This window comes from Apis dorsata, unplaced genomic scaffold, assembly GCF_000469605.1.
Source record: "Apis dorsata unplaced genomic scaffold, Apis dorsata 1.3 scaffold_295, whole genome shotgun sequence".
Lineage (NCBI taxonomy): Eukaryota > Metazoa > Arthropoda > Insecta > Hymenoptera > Apidae > Apis > Apis dorsata.
Genome location: NW_006263570.1, coordinates 1,798,445 through 1,816,816, shown reverse-complemented (window position 1 = coordinate 1,816,816; position 18,372 = coordinate 1,798,445). Strand labels below are relative to the sequence as shown.

General features: G+C 30.1%; 1 protein-coding gene across 13 annotated transcripts in view; it reads left to right on the top strand.

Annotated features, from left to right (window-relative positions):
* LOC102674491 (neurexin-1) overlaps positions 1-18,372 on the top strand; it is a 425,676-nt gene that overhangs the window by 169,777 nt on the left and 237,527 nt on the right. For all 13 annotated transcript variants that reach the window (XM_031511258.1, XM_031511256.1, XM_031511254.1 and 10 more), the window contains one exon: positions 13,322-13,465. In XM_031511258.1, the coding sequence (XP_031367118.1) occupies positions 13,322-13,465 (144 nt within the window). The remainder of the gene's footprint in view (positions 1-13,321; positions 13,466-18,372) is intronic.

Below are 18,372 nucleotides of genomic sequence, written 5' to 3'. Positions count from 1 at the left end.
CGCTATGTCCAAAAAAAAAAAAAAAAAGAAAGAAACGAAAAAAAAGAGAAAGAAGAAGAAGAATAAAAGAAAAAAGGAACGAAACGAACGAATGACTCCTTTCAAAAAAAAAAAAAAAGAAAAAAAATTAAAAGAGGGTAAAAAATTCTACTTTGACACGTATCCCATTAATTTCCGATCGAATCGTAATTCCTACTGGGGATAGATCGAATATCCCGTCTTTGGTTGGCTGGGACACGGTGGAAATCGGCTTTATTGAAAATTGCCCTCGTACCCTGCCCGCTATTCCGGCCTCCTTTCGTCGAAGGATTAACTCGATAATCCTGCGGATGTATGGAGGATACAACGGGAAGGAAATAAATCGAACGACGTCTTTAGTACACTTTTATCCATCGGTGATCCATCGAGATTTATTAAACGAGCCGGATCCGGACTCGATACACTTTTATTCGCGCGTCGATCGCGTCGATCCCCCGATCCCCCTCGATTTAAGCTCCCCTGAGATAATTTACTTTATTGGCCGCTCAAAGTGGCCCAAAGCAGCATCGTGGAACGGGGATTAGAGCGAGGTACATCGCGGCTTTCTTATAATTTTTAATTCTCTTATTAAGGAAATTGCCTTGATCCGATTATTGGAAAGAATTTAATTGATCCTAGATTTGGGAATTGATACAGTTGTTCGATATATCAATTTATAGGTCAAAGTATCTTGATACAAATTTATTTTTTTATTGTGATCGTATAATATGTTTACAAGTATCGTGGAACAGAAGAATTGATTAAAGGATTGAAGTGATATATATCGAAAAATCATTAATTTAAGATATTTTTGGATATTTTTGAATAAAATTATTATTGAAGTATCTTTGAAATATGGAATAATAATTCTTCTATCGATTATTAAACGAAATTATTAATTTTTTATTCTCTTTACATTTGCAGTACTATTTTAAGATATATTGTATCAAATAATTTCAAATTATTATCAGAAATTGCATTAAAAATTTACAAAAATTTTTAACAAAAACAATTAATTCTTTTTGGATAATTCTAATTTTATTTTAACAAAATATATCTTTATTAGAATGTAATATTACAATAATATTGTAAACTATATAAAATTTAATGTTGATTGAAATAAAAATAATTCTAATTATATTATTAGAAAATTGATAATTATTAATAAATATACTGCAATAATTTCATATTTAAAAATTATCCAAAACTTATCCAGAATGAAATACGTCTAAGAAAGGAGAAATGGAAAGTCGATAAGCAAGAAACTAAAATGAAAAAACGGAAAACAGCTTAAAATTGCACGAAAAAGTAACTTCTCAAGTTATTTAAAACTGTTCTCAACTCGCGAAAAGGTCAGGAAATATTGGTTAGAATCTTACCAAGCTGAAAAGGTCAGATGTTCGTATTATAATTTACCGGATTCTCACGGCAAGTTGAAAATAAAACTTTTTTAAAGAGTCTTTAAATGTTTATCGAAACTCAGAATTATTGGCTAGTGTGGTTTAATCCTCGAATTTAAAATTTCCATCCTCAAAAGACTCGTTTCTAGATCTACATCTTCCTACATATAAATGACGCTTAGCTACAAGCTCAAGTATGGATCAGTATGATCCAAATGGATAAATTTTCATTCGAGATATAAATGAAACATGAATGGACCGATTTCGTGTAACTATCACTTCTGATCCACGAATTATATTATATTAAACATCATTCGAAGATAATCACGAGACAGAAGCTAGCCCAGCATTTTATTTTGGTTAATTGTGGAACGTCAGAATCGAGACTTCCATCAAGGAAAATGCTTTTACTCTCTTCCTTCCTATTCCCTCCTCGACGACCAAGGCCGCCATCCATCTTTTTAAAACAGAAAATAAGGAAAACAAAGAGAGGGATGAAAGGGAGGGCAAAAAGCTGAAGCAAAGGGAATGAAGAAAAAAGGAAACAAAGGAAGAAGAGGAATGAGAAGAGGTATCGAAAACTTTTTCACACGTGATAAAGAAGAACGATGGTGGAAAAAAGGTGAGAGAAGGAGGAGCAACAGGAAGACAAGGGGGAGAAAAAAAAATAAAAAAATAAAAAAGGAAAGGAAGGGGTGGAGAAAAATGCAAGAGAGTAGCAACGTGGGTGGAAGCTTTCGACTTCCAAGATGAGAAAAAGTCTTCGTTCCTCCGGGATCTCGTTACTCCCGTCCTCGAAGCTCTTCCAGAGATTACTCGGCTAATCCCGCGTGGACGAGGGCGGGGGACAACGAGGACATCGTGAGATGAGATCGAACGACACCGTTAATGCCACTTTTATCGTCTCCCAGAGTCATCGGAATTTATTAAAATCTCTCTCGTTCTCTCTCTCTCTCTCTCTCTCTTCTCTCATTCGTAACTCCCTTTCTCTCTTTCCCTCTCTCTCTTTCGACCAAGCCTGGTTATTTCACTCGAATAAAAAGAGGAGGAGCTTTGCTCGCGATCAAGAGCGTAACTTCCGGCTTCGTAAACGTGTTTTATAACGCGGTTTATTCTGCACCGGTGCATGAATATTTTAGCGAGCTGTGATAACACTGTGACGCGAGGGAAGAGAGAGAGAAAGAGAGAGGTAGAGAGTTTTTTATTTAATTTTTATGCGGTTCCCTCCCGAGGATTTTTAGTTGGATTTTCATGTGTCAAGCGTGAACGGGAATTTTCATGAATGCGGAGATGTTTTGAGTTTTGACAGTAGGGTAAAGTGCTCTCGTGAATTGTGGAATTATATTTTTGTTGTTATTAATTCTCTTTCATATATATATGTACATATTTATTTTAAGATAGATGTTATTATTTAAATTATTTATATTGTTTATATGAAATTGATTATTAATAAAATGAGGAAAAGTGGATTGGAAGAGGTAATACTTTATTTTAAACCAAGTGGCAAAATTTATTGTATCGCTTTTTTATCAGAATTGAAATGTGCTTTTTCACGTGTATCAAGATGAGATGTATTAGTTTGCAAAAAAATGACATCTGTGCAATTTAAAAAAAAAAAAATAAACAGAGAGAGGACAGATTGTATTTTCGAGAACGGTGTGATTTTATACAGTTGAATAAATTTTAATATCGTTATTCCGTAAAAATAAGAAAAATATCAGATTTTAATATCTGACTAGACAATTGTTTTATATAACTTTCACATTGAATTGTGATAATTATTTTTAATTAACATATATTGGAAGATTTAAATGTATGATAATTTTAAGGAATAAATTTAAAATGTTGGTTAGATTTGTATTTTTTATTTTTTTATATTTATAAGTTGGTAACTTATAAATGCATTTCTGTAACAAAAATCTAGAAAATTACAATTGAGTTTTCTCCATATAATAAAAAGATACAAGATTGTAAAAGTTTTTAGAAAAAGAATCAATCTTTTATTTTCCTCTGCAATTTTTATATGACGTTAAACTCATCTCCATCTTTATTCATAAGGATAGTTTTATAACAGAACAAAAAGAAGTATATTTGTTTTTCAAAATGCTGCAGAAAACAAAAAAATTCCATTATGAAAAAGATAGAACTTTAAAATTTTTGCATATCACATTAAACATTGATTGATCAAGAATGATTTTTTTTTTAATAATATTTACAAAAGAGAATCTTATCTTTCCTTAAATTCATTTGCAATTTCTTTTTCCTTTTGTTTTCTTTTCAATAAAGCAAGATTAATGAGATGAAATTAATTTAAAATGATAAATTTATCATTTATTTAAATAAGAGTAGACGAGAGATTATGAGAATATAAAAAAGGAATTGATTAAAATTTTACTTTCTATTGTTTATTTACAATAATAAAATATAGTTATCTACAAATGCAAATATTCAATATCAAGTATTATAATTTAGAGCATATTTAGAGCAGTTTTGTCTTTTTCAATTTATTCATTCATTTTAATATAGAACATTTCACATAAATTTTATGAATATAATTTACAAGTTGAAAGATGAAATATTATATAGATATCGTTTTAAATACTTCATTAAAAAATCACGCTCGGCATACGAAAAGCAAAGAAAGTGATAACGGATTTACATTTAATTCAATGCAAGGGTAAATGATATTTATTTATTTTTTTTTTTAATGTGGCATATATAAATATATAAAAATATTTGGCAAATAAAATAAAAGATAAATCTCTGTTAATTAATAAAAATATGTGTGTTAAACTTTTTAATCTTGATAGTTTTAAAAACTATATATAATAAAGCGTGTATATTTTTAATACTCTAAAATCTGTTACAAAAAATATTTTCAGGCGAAATTAATTCATTCTTTAATTTATCCAATCTTTTTTTTTTTTTTCTTTCACCTTTGTCTCTGAAATATCATCATTTAATTTCGAATAACTTAACTATCTCTTTCCTATTCTCGCACTTCTCTCACTCCCGCGCTCACTGACCTGTCGCAATGTCTGCACTGGTCAGAATAGAATGCTGAGGTCAGCGTCTTTTTACTACTACGACGTGCGTATTTCCGTGGGAAAAAAAAAAGTAGGTCGTGCCGTTTTCAGGAATTTCGAATGCCATTCAATGTCCTGGTCCATTGAAATAGACCTCTTCAAGACGTATATTCTGGAACGGATTGTGATAACGATTCGAAACGAAATACGTTTCAAAAATATTTTAACAATTTTATATTCTTCTTGCAAATGAAATAACGAATCTTTATTTTTGTTTGAAAATGTTTCTTTTTATTTGTTCATCGATTAGTATATCTATAATAATAATTCTTTTAATTCCTTAAAATTTTTACTATTTTTTTTAATTTCTTTCTAAAGAAGATTGAAAGTGCGAACAGAAATGATGATTTTAATAATTCAATCAAATTCTACTAATAGACCTCGTTAAGTAGTATGAAATTTTGTCTACAATAATTTTCTCTGACAATCACTCCATGCAAAGTATTTATAATTTGTTAGACACTTTTCGAAAATCGATTGAAGATATATCTCTGCCTTCTTTCAGAATTGACTCTTCAAACGTACATTTTCTAATCTATTTACAATTCTTGAATATTTTCAATTGAAAGAATTCAAAAGGATTTTCTTAAATCGATTTCTTACGATTACAAACAATTATAAATCCTCGAAATTGATCACCTCTATGGGGACAAATTTCCAAGATTCAAGATCATAAACGATTTTGTTAATTGCTTTCTGTGAACGTATACGTGCCATTTCGTTAGCGCTCGAGCTTACTTGGCCATTGTCTTCCACGCGTGCATCGACGGAGTTTAGCCGAGAGATTTACGGTAAAACGGGTTGTGGGCGTTGGTACGATTGATCGTGAGAGTGCGCCAGGTGCGAAACTGCGAGAGCATACCCCTCTGGGGAAGGGCCACCCATCGCTGACTTCCTAATGAATGGTGGGCGATTAATACGGATTAGTAACGGCATGTGTATCGTTCGTTGCTTCGCATAAAGGACTCCTCGTGTCTTTGGAACGTTATAGATCCGAGGGAGGAACGAGTGTGCTCGCGATAAATCGGGGAATATAAACGTTAAAAGTTGTGGAGTATGAAAACAGGAAGTCGTATCTTTTATCCGGGAAAATTTGGAGTAAAGTTAAAACGAATAATAAGAAATTGAAATATCTTAAATACATTGGGGAATATTATTTTATTTGATGTTTGACAATATTTTGTTTTTTAAAAATAGATTGAGTTTCTTTTTTTATATTTTGTTATGTTTATATTTTATAGTATGATAATATTGAGAATGCTTGTTTGAAATATTATTTCTTTTTGTATTATAAAATCCTTTATTTCTTATCTAGTTTTAAAAATCTATCTTCACATACAACTGTGAAATGTATAATAGTTTGATTGATATAATCTGCATGATCTTGACAAACTCAAATTAAATTCTTTCTATTATATTCTATATTAATTCAGAAAAAATTTTTTGTCTAACTATTAATATAATATATATATATATATTGACAATACATTTTTTAAAACTTGAGATTTTATATTTTTATCTATTCTATTCTAATATTTTCATTTGCTTTATTATAAATCTCATAGTTTTGGAAGTTTACATAATAATGACTAAACTTCTAAACGTTACTTATTACTACTATGCAAGTCACAATTTGTAAAACTCCCTATAGAATAGTCCAAATTGGTATTCATCTTCATAGTTCCTTTTCTAAAGAAACAATGCGCTAAGGGAGGTATTAATATGCATTGTAAAAAGAATTATAACAAAAAGAAGTTTTAAATAGTAAAATTTAAACACCTAAATCGAACCGATAAATATTATCATTTTCAATCTTCAATTTCTATTTTAAATAATTATAGAAAGCTCGTGATGTATAAATAATCCGTCTCTACAAATGTAGAATGAAGATTGTACAAGAAAGGATATTTTCAGTTGACAAAATTTGAGCCTCAATGTAACAAATTGCACAATTAGACTAATTAATTTGAAAGCGGTTTAAGAGTATTGTTTTACTATTTATAAATTCTCCTGACATTTCAACATTGAGATATAGAAACTTTAAGACGTCAGCTTCATTATCAGATTAATGAAACAGAGTCAATTTTGAAAGTTACGTATACAATTGAATTAATAATATCAATCCTTTCCCTTGTTCAATCACAATTCTCAATATTTCTGTAACAAGTGACAAATTCTGAAAGAAATAAAAACAAAACTTCATATCTCGTACGATAATCAAAACAAAATTCTAAATTCATAACAATGATCATCAAAGAAGAATGTCACAATCTTCTCTTAATATTCTATACCTTTCTTAAATAATTCATAATAAACCTTGTTAAAAATCATTTTTGTCGATTTACAAAATACTTTTACAATCCAATACTGTATCAATGCTCATCTCTCGTACGATAATCAAAACAAAATTCTAAATTCATAACAATGATCATCAAAGAAGAATGTCACAATCTTCTCTTAATATTCTATACCTTTCTTAAATAATTCATAATAAACCTTGTTGAAAATCATTTTTGTTGTTTACAAAATATTTTCACAATTCAATACTGTATCAATACTGTACGTAATGTTATTCCACGACGCATTAGATTCACACTGTTAATCCGATTATCAAATAATTATCCGAGATATTTTCTCGAAAGGTCGCATCGATTGAAGGCGGTATGGCGAAAATTATTCAATAGCCGAGGAACCGGCCCAATTAGTAGCAAAGCAAGCCACGTTAATTACACGATACTTACGTTCTCCGTTGGAAATTACGGTGGAATCGAATGGTCGATTTAGGGAATCGCGAGATGGGGCGGCAAATGGGCCCCAATGGGGCAAAACCGTGGTGCTAAGCGACACACCAATCTGCCGGATATCGCGTAATTATTACGACTCGGGGATACGGAGAGTAGACCAGAAGATCCGGCATTTTATGGTGATTACTGGAGGAAGCGTTATTTGGCGGATGCGTCTTCCATCACGCTTTAGTTTATGAGTTTACGAGTTTCGGGAGAATTTAGATTTTGCCCCTTTGAATTTACGATTTCACTCTGACTCTGGGATGATGTAGAACTGTTCGAGTAGAAAGTTAATATATGTGTGTGTGTGTGTGTGTGTGTGTGTGTGTATTTGTTAGTGGTTGAAATGATAAAGTTGAACAGTGTCGTTTATTTCATCGTTTTCTCGATGTCGAAATTGAAAAACCTCCTAGATCCTTATATTATTTATACGATTTTAATATTCAATGATATTCCATCTCACGATATCTCTATTCTTCTTCCAACATTCCAACATTTACGATACAACGATTAAATTCCAATTGAGTGGAGAAAAAAATTTCTCCCTCCTCTTTTCAAAATCGAAATTTATCTCGAGCGCAATTACGAACAAAATTGATTCGAATGGTTCGATTTCTCGCGGTAAAAACCCGAGGTATATCCCATAAATCTAGTATGGCGAAAGAAATTTGCCAGGGAACGAATGTCGAAGTTTCCTTCATCAATTGAACGAGTCGTGGTTCGTGGCGCGTGTTCCACAATTAGTCGAAGCCGGTGAGGGCTTCGATCCTCGAGCAATCTCCTTTCGGGGGGAGCAGTTTTGCGTTGCTCGACTTTCTCTCTTCTCGAAGCTGAAATCGCGTGTTGAAAAGTTCTCCTTCAGCCACTTCTCCTGCGTACCGAACCGCTGTCTAATGAATGAAGAAGCGTGTTCGAGTAAGCCGAGTTAGCGTGAACCGTGTTTAAAAGGGGGCCTGCCATGCCTTGTGGTAAATTGGCCGCTCTTCCGTTTGAAATTTATTTTCCTTCTTCCTCCTTTCCTTTCTTTTCTCGTCTGCCGGAAGTTTCAAGAAGGGTGAAAGGATAAATCACTTATCTTGATGCATAAGAGGCTGTTTTTAATGTATTGGTTTGTTCGACGATACGTATAGTTCTCGTTTAATTAGGCCAGAATTTGCTTAAAGAGGATTAATATTGTTATTATTATTATTATCAATGATAATTTTGATCGGTTGAAATCTTGAAAACAATGGGCGAATTACAAATGTTGTGGTAATGGTGTGTTAAAAATATTAATGTTTTTGCTAATATTTTCAACGGTATTGTCAATATTATTGATCGTGTTATGAAGATTTTAATTATTAAAATTTTATCAAACATTGAAATATGTGATATATAGATATAATGCTGAGTTGTTTTATAAACAAGTTGATTAATACGACAATTAAAAATCATTATTATGTTTTTTTTATTATTTCTTTGAATAAATTGTAACAAATGTTATCATTTCAAATAAATAAAAATGTTTATTCTAATAATCATATCGTATCACGAATTAGTTTTGATATATTTGTGATTTAGTAAAAAATACGATTAATTTATTCTCATTTATTAAAATTTCCAAAAATTGTTTCAACGAATTTTCATTTATTAAATTACATTAAATATATAACAATTCAATTCATTAAATTCTTCGATATCACATCATTTTGCCTCAAAAAAGAGAAGCAATAATCGCATTCGAATACAAACAATTCACATTTTCGAAACAAACCGAGATTATTATCTTTTCTCTAAACGAGATTCGCTAAAAAAAAAGACCAAGAAATCAACCTCAAACTCATCCACTATTCTCTCCACGAAAAATCCAAACAAAAGGAGAAGCGAGGTCGCATCGGGATGACATCAAAGCGTCTTCCTTTTTTTCCTCCCCGCAACCTCTCCTCTCCGCTCAACGAAGCCGATGCAAACCGTTTTCGTTTAACAGGATTAGATCCCAGGCGTCGTTTCATTTACCCTCTCGCCACTTTTCTTTCGTGAATAACGGTTAAAAACGAAAGAGAGACAGAGAGAGAGAAGGAAAGAGAGAGAGAGAGAGAGAGACAAGAAGAGGATCCTCGAGGATTTTATCCTTCGACGTGGCTAATGACACTTCCACGCGTGTTTCCTTCTTTTCGACGATAAAAGAGGAGGAAGAGGAGAAAAATCGTGTTCACGTCGCTGTCCACGTTTCTTCGTTGTGAAGGCGGAGGACAGGAAGCCGTGGGGAAGGCGATCTTCCGCCAAGCTTCCCCATCCGTGAAAGTGTCTTTCTTCGGTAGGTAGACAATCGCAAACAGCTCGACGATCCTCTTGATACTCGTGCGAGCCACCCTCTCGTGGAGATTGAAACGAGCAGGGTCAAGGAACGTGCAAGTGAACAATGTCGTGCTATTAAGTGGAATACTTCGGATGGAGGAGGTATATTTCTGACATGGTGCATGGGCTTTAGAAGAAGAATTTCGAAACAAGGTGCGCAGTCTTCCAGAAGAACATATAAGTAAAAAGAATAGTTTTATACGATGAATATCAACATTGTACGAGTCGATGAACGTTGTAATTATTCTGATAAAGAAGTCTTGAAACAGATCTCTTTTGTCTTGAAATTAGAATCAAACGATGTATAAATATTTAATAAAAGTCTTAATAAATATAATTATTATTTAAAAATTCTCATAAAGCAAAGTGACCAAAGAAATCATAAAATAAAAGGATAACAAACAATTTTCTTAAACTGTCTATAACTTCTAAAATGCTATGTTAAACAAGAGAACAAATAATTTTACAATAGAAATTCTACATCGAAACACAAATTCTCTTGGAATGCGCAATGCTCTTCAATTAATTGTAAATCATACGTACCCCATTGCATTCGAGATTCCTCGACGAGCTGCATCCCATAGAGGGTATTGTCGCTCGAGTATCGTAGGATGATTTGCGGTGGTAATGAACATTTCAATCGGTGGCTCGGTGCATTCAAGCCTGAAGAGACGCGATTTGGCGCTAAGCCAGGGTCATTAAAAGCCCGTCTTGCGACCTTTTTGGCCTGGCCTTGCGTCGGTGCACTTTTGTTTGGCCGCGCCATCACAATGGCAAGATGGAAAATAATGAAGGAGAGAAAGAAGGAGAAAGAGAGAGAGGTCTCGCAAGGACGCGTATTCGCGGCTACGTAGGCGAGATCAGATATCTTGAGACTGAATTAAAAAGCTCGAGCGTATTGGGAGAGGAATAAAAAGGAGGAATAAGGGAAGAAGCGCGCCCTTGTGCCACGCTCGTTGCTTTTAATTAAGCTCAACTTGAAACGGATCCACCTTCGTTGGCCCTTTGTGGATCTCGAGAAAAGGGGTGTCTTTATAGCGTTTAAGATTCCCTTGGTGAGGGATGTTTCGATTGAAAATTGAGTGAAGGGATGAAATTTATCTTTGTTGGATTATTGGCGATAAAAATTATGGAAATAATCGTTAAGAGTAGACGAATTTTAATCTGTATGGCAATTTTAATTGAACGTATTGATGTTTAACAATATGATAAAAATCTATATTTTATAATAATAATTTTAATCGATTAAAATTTTAACAATATATTTATTGATTTTTGTTTGATTCTTTTATTTTCAATGAAACAATAAAACTGTATTTGGTTAAAATTTTTAAGTAGCAAGTCAAAAAGAGTAAACTTAAATAATTTCTAATAAAAAATATTGTTATAAATAAATATTTCTATATATATTTATTATATGGAATTCATTATTTTCAAACTCAAAAGATATTTATAATTTTCTAATTTATCTCTAAAAAAAATATAAAATTTCATGAAATTACAGAGAAGATTTCTAATATTATAAATATATCTGGAATATGTATGCAAGTTGTATTACACTGGGTATTGTGTTATTATCGTTAATAAGAGTTCCTTCCGTGATTAAAGTCTTAACTATGCTCATAAATCATCTTCTAAAATATCGAGTCTACCTTAACCTCCGTCCAAATGCATGTCCACCAATAAGGAGTATTATACCGTTGTAATGAAAGGAAGAGGAAGTACGTTCCGCTTGGAGCCTGCTAGATTCATCAGTAAGACTTCCTTCCAGATTTGAGTCTTAGATGATAGGATAATAGAAATCAGGGCAGAGGATTACATGAATTTGTATTTAGATGAAGACTTTCGAGGTTGCTATTTGATATTCATCGTATATGGCAAGTATAAGGAGAGTTGTCATAAATTACATAATGCCAGAATCAATCATTTATATCTTAATACTTGATGAATTTTATCTCTGACGTGGTATATTTTATATAAGTAATAAAGTAATTAATGCTTGATAAAGGTTAATAATAATTAACAATTTATCTATTTTTAAAAATCTGAGAAATATATACTTTAAACTTAAAATCAGGAGTTAGGAATTTTAGTTTATCTACAACTCTTGAGTAGATTTATCTGATTTTATGCATGTTAATAATCATCAAGATCAGGATTATTATTATTCAAAATACAAAACTGCTCTGTAATATTTATAGTAGATATAACGTATATAAAAGCTATTTTATCTTATGTATCTTATGCTATATACGTACAAATAAATCTACAATTTATTGTTTTAAAACAGAATTTTCCATTATCGAAATAAACTCTTACTTAAATAATTATTTAAATAAAGTTTTTTATTTTATTTTTGATTTATTGTGTTATTTTTCATATTATTTGAATAATCGTGTATTTAAAATACAAATTATTTTTAATATTTATTATTTAGTATTTATTTGAAGTATTTATTTGAACGATATAATTATAAAAATATAAATATATTTAATTAATTTGTCATTTAAAATAATTTTTATTCTCTATTATCATTTTCTAATGATATTAATTATTCGAAATAAACATTTCCAATAATTATAATTTGTATTTCTTTTAAATAAACCATGCATACATTATTAAATTCAATATTTGCTTCTCTTTTCAATTTTACATAAGAAATATAGAAAGTATTGTTTTAAATTACGTTTAAATTATTCAGTAGAATGTTCATTATTACGAAAAAAAAACTTCTCAGTCGTTGAGGATAAAATTTAATCAGTTACCATGGTAGAAATTCTAGGTACAAGCATAATCCATAAAATTGGATTACTTTCTTAATGGAACTTTCATGTGTTCAGAAATTTAACATTTCCTTTTTTTACTTTTAAATAGAATACGATAACATTGCGTTACACTTTATAAAATTATTAAGTATTATTAAGTATTAAATGGTTTTGGATTATTTTTAATTTATTATAATTATAAAGTTATTTGATCTAGATCTAGATGAAAATAATGACACAATTATATTTTTCAATTAAAATTATTTTTCTCTGAAACCTTATGTTCATATAATAAATATTTAAGTGTTATTAAAATGCTTTATAAATTTTTTAACATATAATAACAATTAGCAATGTTTTTTTTTAAATAATACAACTTAAAAGTTTTTTAAAGTATTATCAATTTAATTAAGTTTGACTAAATAAATTTCTTTTTTTTTCATTTTTTAAAGAATATATATAATATATATAATATATATAATATATAATGATTCTTCTAAATAAATAATAAATATATAAACAATATTCATAGTAAATTATAAATTAATAAATATAATTTAAAAAAAAATATAATCATATAAAGAAATTATATAATTATTATATATATAATTTCATCTAAGTGTTTTAAATTATTATTTTTTATTTTTAGCACATTAATCATGTAAAATATATACATTTAACTTATTACTAAATGTAAATGCAACAAATCTTTGACAATATGCATTGCAATTTTCCAATTACTATCCACTATATTTGTTTTATTCATTGTTTTTAATTTCGTTTTTAATCTTCACTATATTTTTCTATGTGATCTAGTCTTTTAAAATATTATCATATCACATACATTTGTTCTGCACTTTGCATTTATAATTTTTCTTCTTCACTAATATAATACATTTCACTTATTCGTGCACCCCGTTTTGTTACAGATAAAGCGCCTTCCGAAGCCTCTTTCAAAGGAACGGAATATCTCACGATAGATTTGAGCAAAGGAGATCCAATTTTGAGCACACAGGAAACCGTTAATTTGCAATTTAAAACAAAGCAACCGAATGGCCTTTTATTTTATTCCGGTAAGTTGTTCTGATAAATTTAATTGGACAATATTCGATACTTTTTATTTCGTTCAAACATCAAGTTCATTAGATTAAATTATATATCAACAAGAAAATATTTCCATTTTATAAATATAAATGCTTTATATAGAGAATTTTCATCGAAATGATTCTTTTTTTATTTTCATTGAATTTTAATATAGAATTCATTAGAGCTTATTGTTTGATCCATAGCATTTATTATAAAACGTAGTAATATTTTCATCTTTTTTATTACTATTATTACTATTGCTTATAGATACTTATAGATATATGAGACAAGCATTAAAATAATAGGATTTGCTTTTATTTAAAATCAATAGAAATATTTATATTTAAGATTTCATCTATACCATTTAGTTTAAAATTGTTTAAATACTATAAAAAGTAGCAACATTTAAAAAATTTTAATTCATTGCTTTTAGATTGCTAATTTTAAAGAAGAATTTTTTGTTGAAAATCTATCTAAAATTAAAGTTTTATAGTTTGTAGATTAGATTAGAAAAATATAATCTTCAAATAAATAAGAATTTTCATCCTATCATGATATATTGCAAAAATTTAATTGAAATATAATAAAAAAATTATAGATCATTATCAATATCAATATCAATATCATTTAAAAATTTGCAATAAATACAATAGGTATAGAATATTTTGATAATTTGAATAATATTCAATTTTAAATACTATAGAATAAAAGAAAGCTCTATATTCAAAAAGTTAAGAGATTTTTTTCATCAATTTCAAAATAATAAAATTTACGACAAATCCTCTTTAAAATAAATTTTTTTTATAATTATATATTTCTGTATATTTCTATAAATAATATTCCTATAAATAATATTATATAAGATATCTTGATCTTAACAATGTGATTGAATTAAAATAAGAGATTATTTGAATTATAATAGTTACATTTACATTAGTCACAATCACACAAACGCAAAATCAAGATTAAAAAGAATTCTCAAGAAGATTCTCAAATGGATCAAGGAACTAACCTTTGATAAGCAAAATCATTTTATGAAATCCCTCTAAATTTTAAACACATCCTGTGAATTTCGTTCCCTCTCTGTCGAAACCTCTTGCGGTTCTCACATGAATTAAATATACATGGAACCGACGAAATATTCGCATTGCAGTCACTGCTTCTTACTAGCTCTCAGATCCCTATTGCGACTGAAGGTACTAGAAATAAAGAAAAAAAAAAAAGTAAATGTCCCTAGCTTCGTGCTTCGTAAATTGCTTCAAACTTGTAGATGCTCCGTCCGCGACGAATTATGTTCTTGAGGAGGAAGTTAAATTTTTTTAAATGTAATTGAATTCTCGTCTCGTCGACGTGAAAGAGGGTTATGTGGTTGAAAAAATTATATCGATCAATTCTTTTATCAAAAAGAGAAAAAGAAATATTTTTAATTTTAATTTAATTAAGGAAATTTGTTTACTCTTTTTGTTATATATCGTTCTGTTATTTTTCATTTATTTTTATTATTCACACACATTAGTTCTAGCTGCACATAATTTTCTCTTAATAAGTTCAATTTATTTCCGTTTATTTCCGTGTGATCGTATTATTATATGAATTTATTCATGCGATGAAAATTATGGAAAGCGAGTAATCAAATTTGTAATTATAATATTGCTCATTCACCGAAAAAAACATTTTATCTTCTACTTTATTAAATTCAATAAGAAATTTTGATTTCTATTGACTCCAATTGCGAATTATCTATTTTTTAAAATTTGAAAAACATAATCCTGTATTATTTAAGAATTTTCTATTAAATAATAATTTGTTAAATCTGTTTATTTCAAATTGTTTATTTAAAATTTTTTTATTAACTCAATAGATTCATAATTTATTCATTAATGCAGAATATCAAATAAAAACAACTTGATTAGATGACAACTAGATGACAGAAGGAGATTATACACTATACATGATTCATTTTATACTTACAAGTTTGTTTTGGATTATTTTCATTTCTTTTGCTCAGAGTAATAATAATTACAAAAATTCTGTTCTAATTAATACATGATTATTAAAATAACAATAAACACAGTACAAATCTAATTAATCACTGATTAATCATCACAATTTTTCAAATTGATTTCGAAAATCTAACTCTGTTTTATGATATATCATAAATCAACAATTTCTTTCTTTTACTTTGAACAGACACCAATCACAATAGATTCTAAAATCACAAACTATTTTTTTCATCCTTAGAATAATCATTCCAATAACCTAACTCTTAACTCTTTAATAAATATAATCCATCATTGTGGATCAACAATTTCCAAAAATGCCATATAAATAGATTAACCACTTTCTTCCATTCGAAGCAAACACCTTCAAATAATTACAAATTATTCTATTTCTCTTTCTTCATCCCCTGGAAACCCCGATAACTCAATTCTTGATTCCACTGTACACGGTCCACCATTGTATTCGACAACAACGTTTCCAAAGACACCGTACAAACCGATTTGTCTTGTCACAAAGGGGATGATCCACGACAACCAAGAAGAACATCTCGCCAATGTCACATAGATCTCGCTGCTAATATCACGGCTTTCAGTTCCGATAATTACAGAACCGTAAGTTGGCTTCTTATTGACGTCAAAATTCCCCAAAGGAATCCTTCCCCTTTATCGATAACACATCATACTCCTCTGCCAGTTGGATTTCGTTCCAGGGCCTTGTGGATCCCCGTGTGGATATGGCCAATGCAATATCTCACACGTGATCTTCCATCCCCTCCTCCCTTCCCTCGTTACCTCCGCTTCTGTAAATAGAACCGGATAATCGCGGGCATCGGAGAATTGGAAGAAGTAGTGGATGACGATAATTGCAATTAGGGTCGAGCCTGATGCTGCTCTGCCACTTTTACACCGGTTGTTGTGTCGATGCAAGCCCCGATTATCGAGCTTCGAGTAGTTGCTTTGGAGGATTGGGCGATACATTGTGCGGTATTACGAGTGGTTTTCTTAGTTAGGAGGGTGGGTGGAGATTGGTATCGGTATTTCGCGGTTTGATGGATGGGGAAAGAATTAGAGAAATATAAGGGCATTAAGAGAGTGAGGTTTTTTGGATTAACGAGATTATTTTCTGTTGATAGAATTTTTATTGTTTTTATATTCGATCGGTATTTCAAAATTCGTCAGATTTTTAGAATGTGTGATTATATATAATATTTATAATAATATGATACGTGTTTATTTATTTATTATTTTCTTTTCTCTGACACAAGTATTCGAAATGGTTTTATTTGAGGTAATTAATATATAAATTTTTGAGAAAATCTATTTTTTTTCAAATTGATATTAGCTGTAGTGTATTATAATATTTAAATTTAATTTAGTTAAGATTAATTAATTTTTTTAAATTAATAATTCATTAAATAATTTCTATTTAATAAATTGTTTGAATGAAATTACAATTGCATTTAAAGATATTTTTGGTATTCTAAAATTGATAAATCTGAGGATCTGAAACTAATTAATCATTGATAAAAGTACGTGAAATTGTCTGAAATTTATTTCGTTTCAATATATTGAGTTTTTAAAAAGCTATGATTAAAATTTTATTCGAAGGAACGAAATTTAATACACACAAGGAAATGAAAATTTAATTTACTGTTCTTGTCCATGTTACTCCTTGAACAAATTATTCCATTGATGAGATAATTTCATATCTCTCTACATATACAATTTTTTTCATTCTCTGTTAAATCTTCTTTATATATTACAAATATAAAATTTTTTAATTCCTCTCTATATCTCTAAACGGACTAAATGATAAAAATTATAAATATAAATATCGTATCATTTTAATTCACGCGATACAACTTTGACGTTCCAATAATTAAAAATCTAAAAATTATTAAAGATTCATCCCCACGAAAAGTAAGACAGGCAACCAAAAAAAAGAAAAAAATATCCAGGAATTGGAGAAATAATTTCAACGCATAATTTAACGAACGTGAAACAATGCGGAGGAATAGCCGCGACGAGGTCACGAGCTTAAATTGGCGAAGCTTGGTGGAACGTAGCGAGAGATGAGAAACGCAAGTAGGACAGACGAAAAATAGTAAAAGTGGGAGGGACGAGCACGGTGCTCGTATGAAAGAAACGAAGAAGTGCTCTCGTCGAGAATTTATGCGACTCGATGGAGCATTTGAAGTGGCGTTACGAGATATCAGAGGTTTACGTAGAAATATTCCTATGACTGAAACTGAAAAGAGAATCATAACGAATGCGAGAGTTGCTTTAGAGTTGCGCGTTGCCTTGATATTTACAGCGTATTGTTTTAAATTGGAAACACTTGAAACACAAAAGAGCACACAAAATCTTAAATTGTCCAAATTCATTGGACGAGGATTTAATGTGATTTATCTTCCAAACACAGCGTGTATTTTAATTAAAAGTTTATTTCTGTAACATTAAATTCGATGTTGGATATTTATTGCATTCGATCAAACCAACGATATTATCAATTTCAACATTATCAAACTTTCTGCAAAATTCGATTCGTTGATTTAAATCGTGGATAATAATTCACCACGGATAATTATTTTCCCTATTACTCTTTTCAAACGAACAAACCACCCCCTCTAAGACATCTCACGCATTCCTTTTGATCTCTAAACAAGAAACTCTTGCCCCGACATCACGGTCCCCTGTACCGACAAAAATGTGCATAATTTAAACGGTTGACCATCGGTATAGCTTATCTGGAGAACAAATGAGCGTGCTGGGGCCGGATACTGCGGAGCTTGGTGGAGATGCGCCGTGGCGAAAGTAGAACGTGCCCTGTGCATGGACGAATTCATCTGTGTATAGGTGTGCACGTGAATCTGTGTGTGTAGATGCGTGTGTTA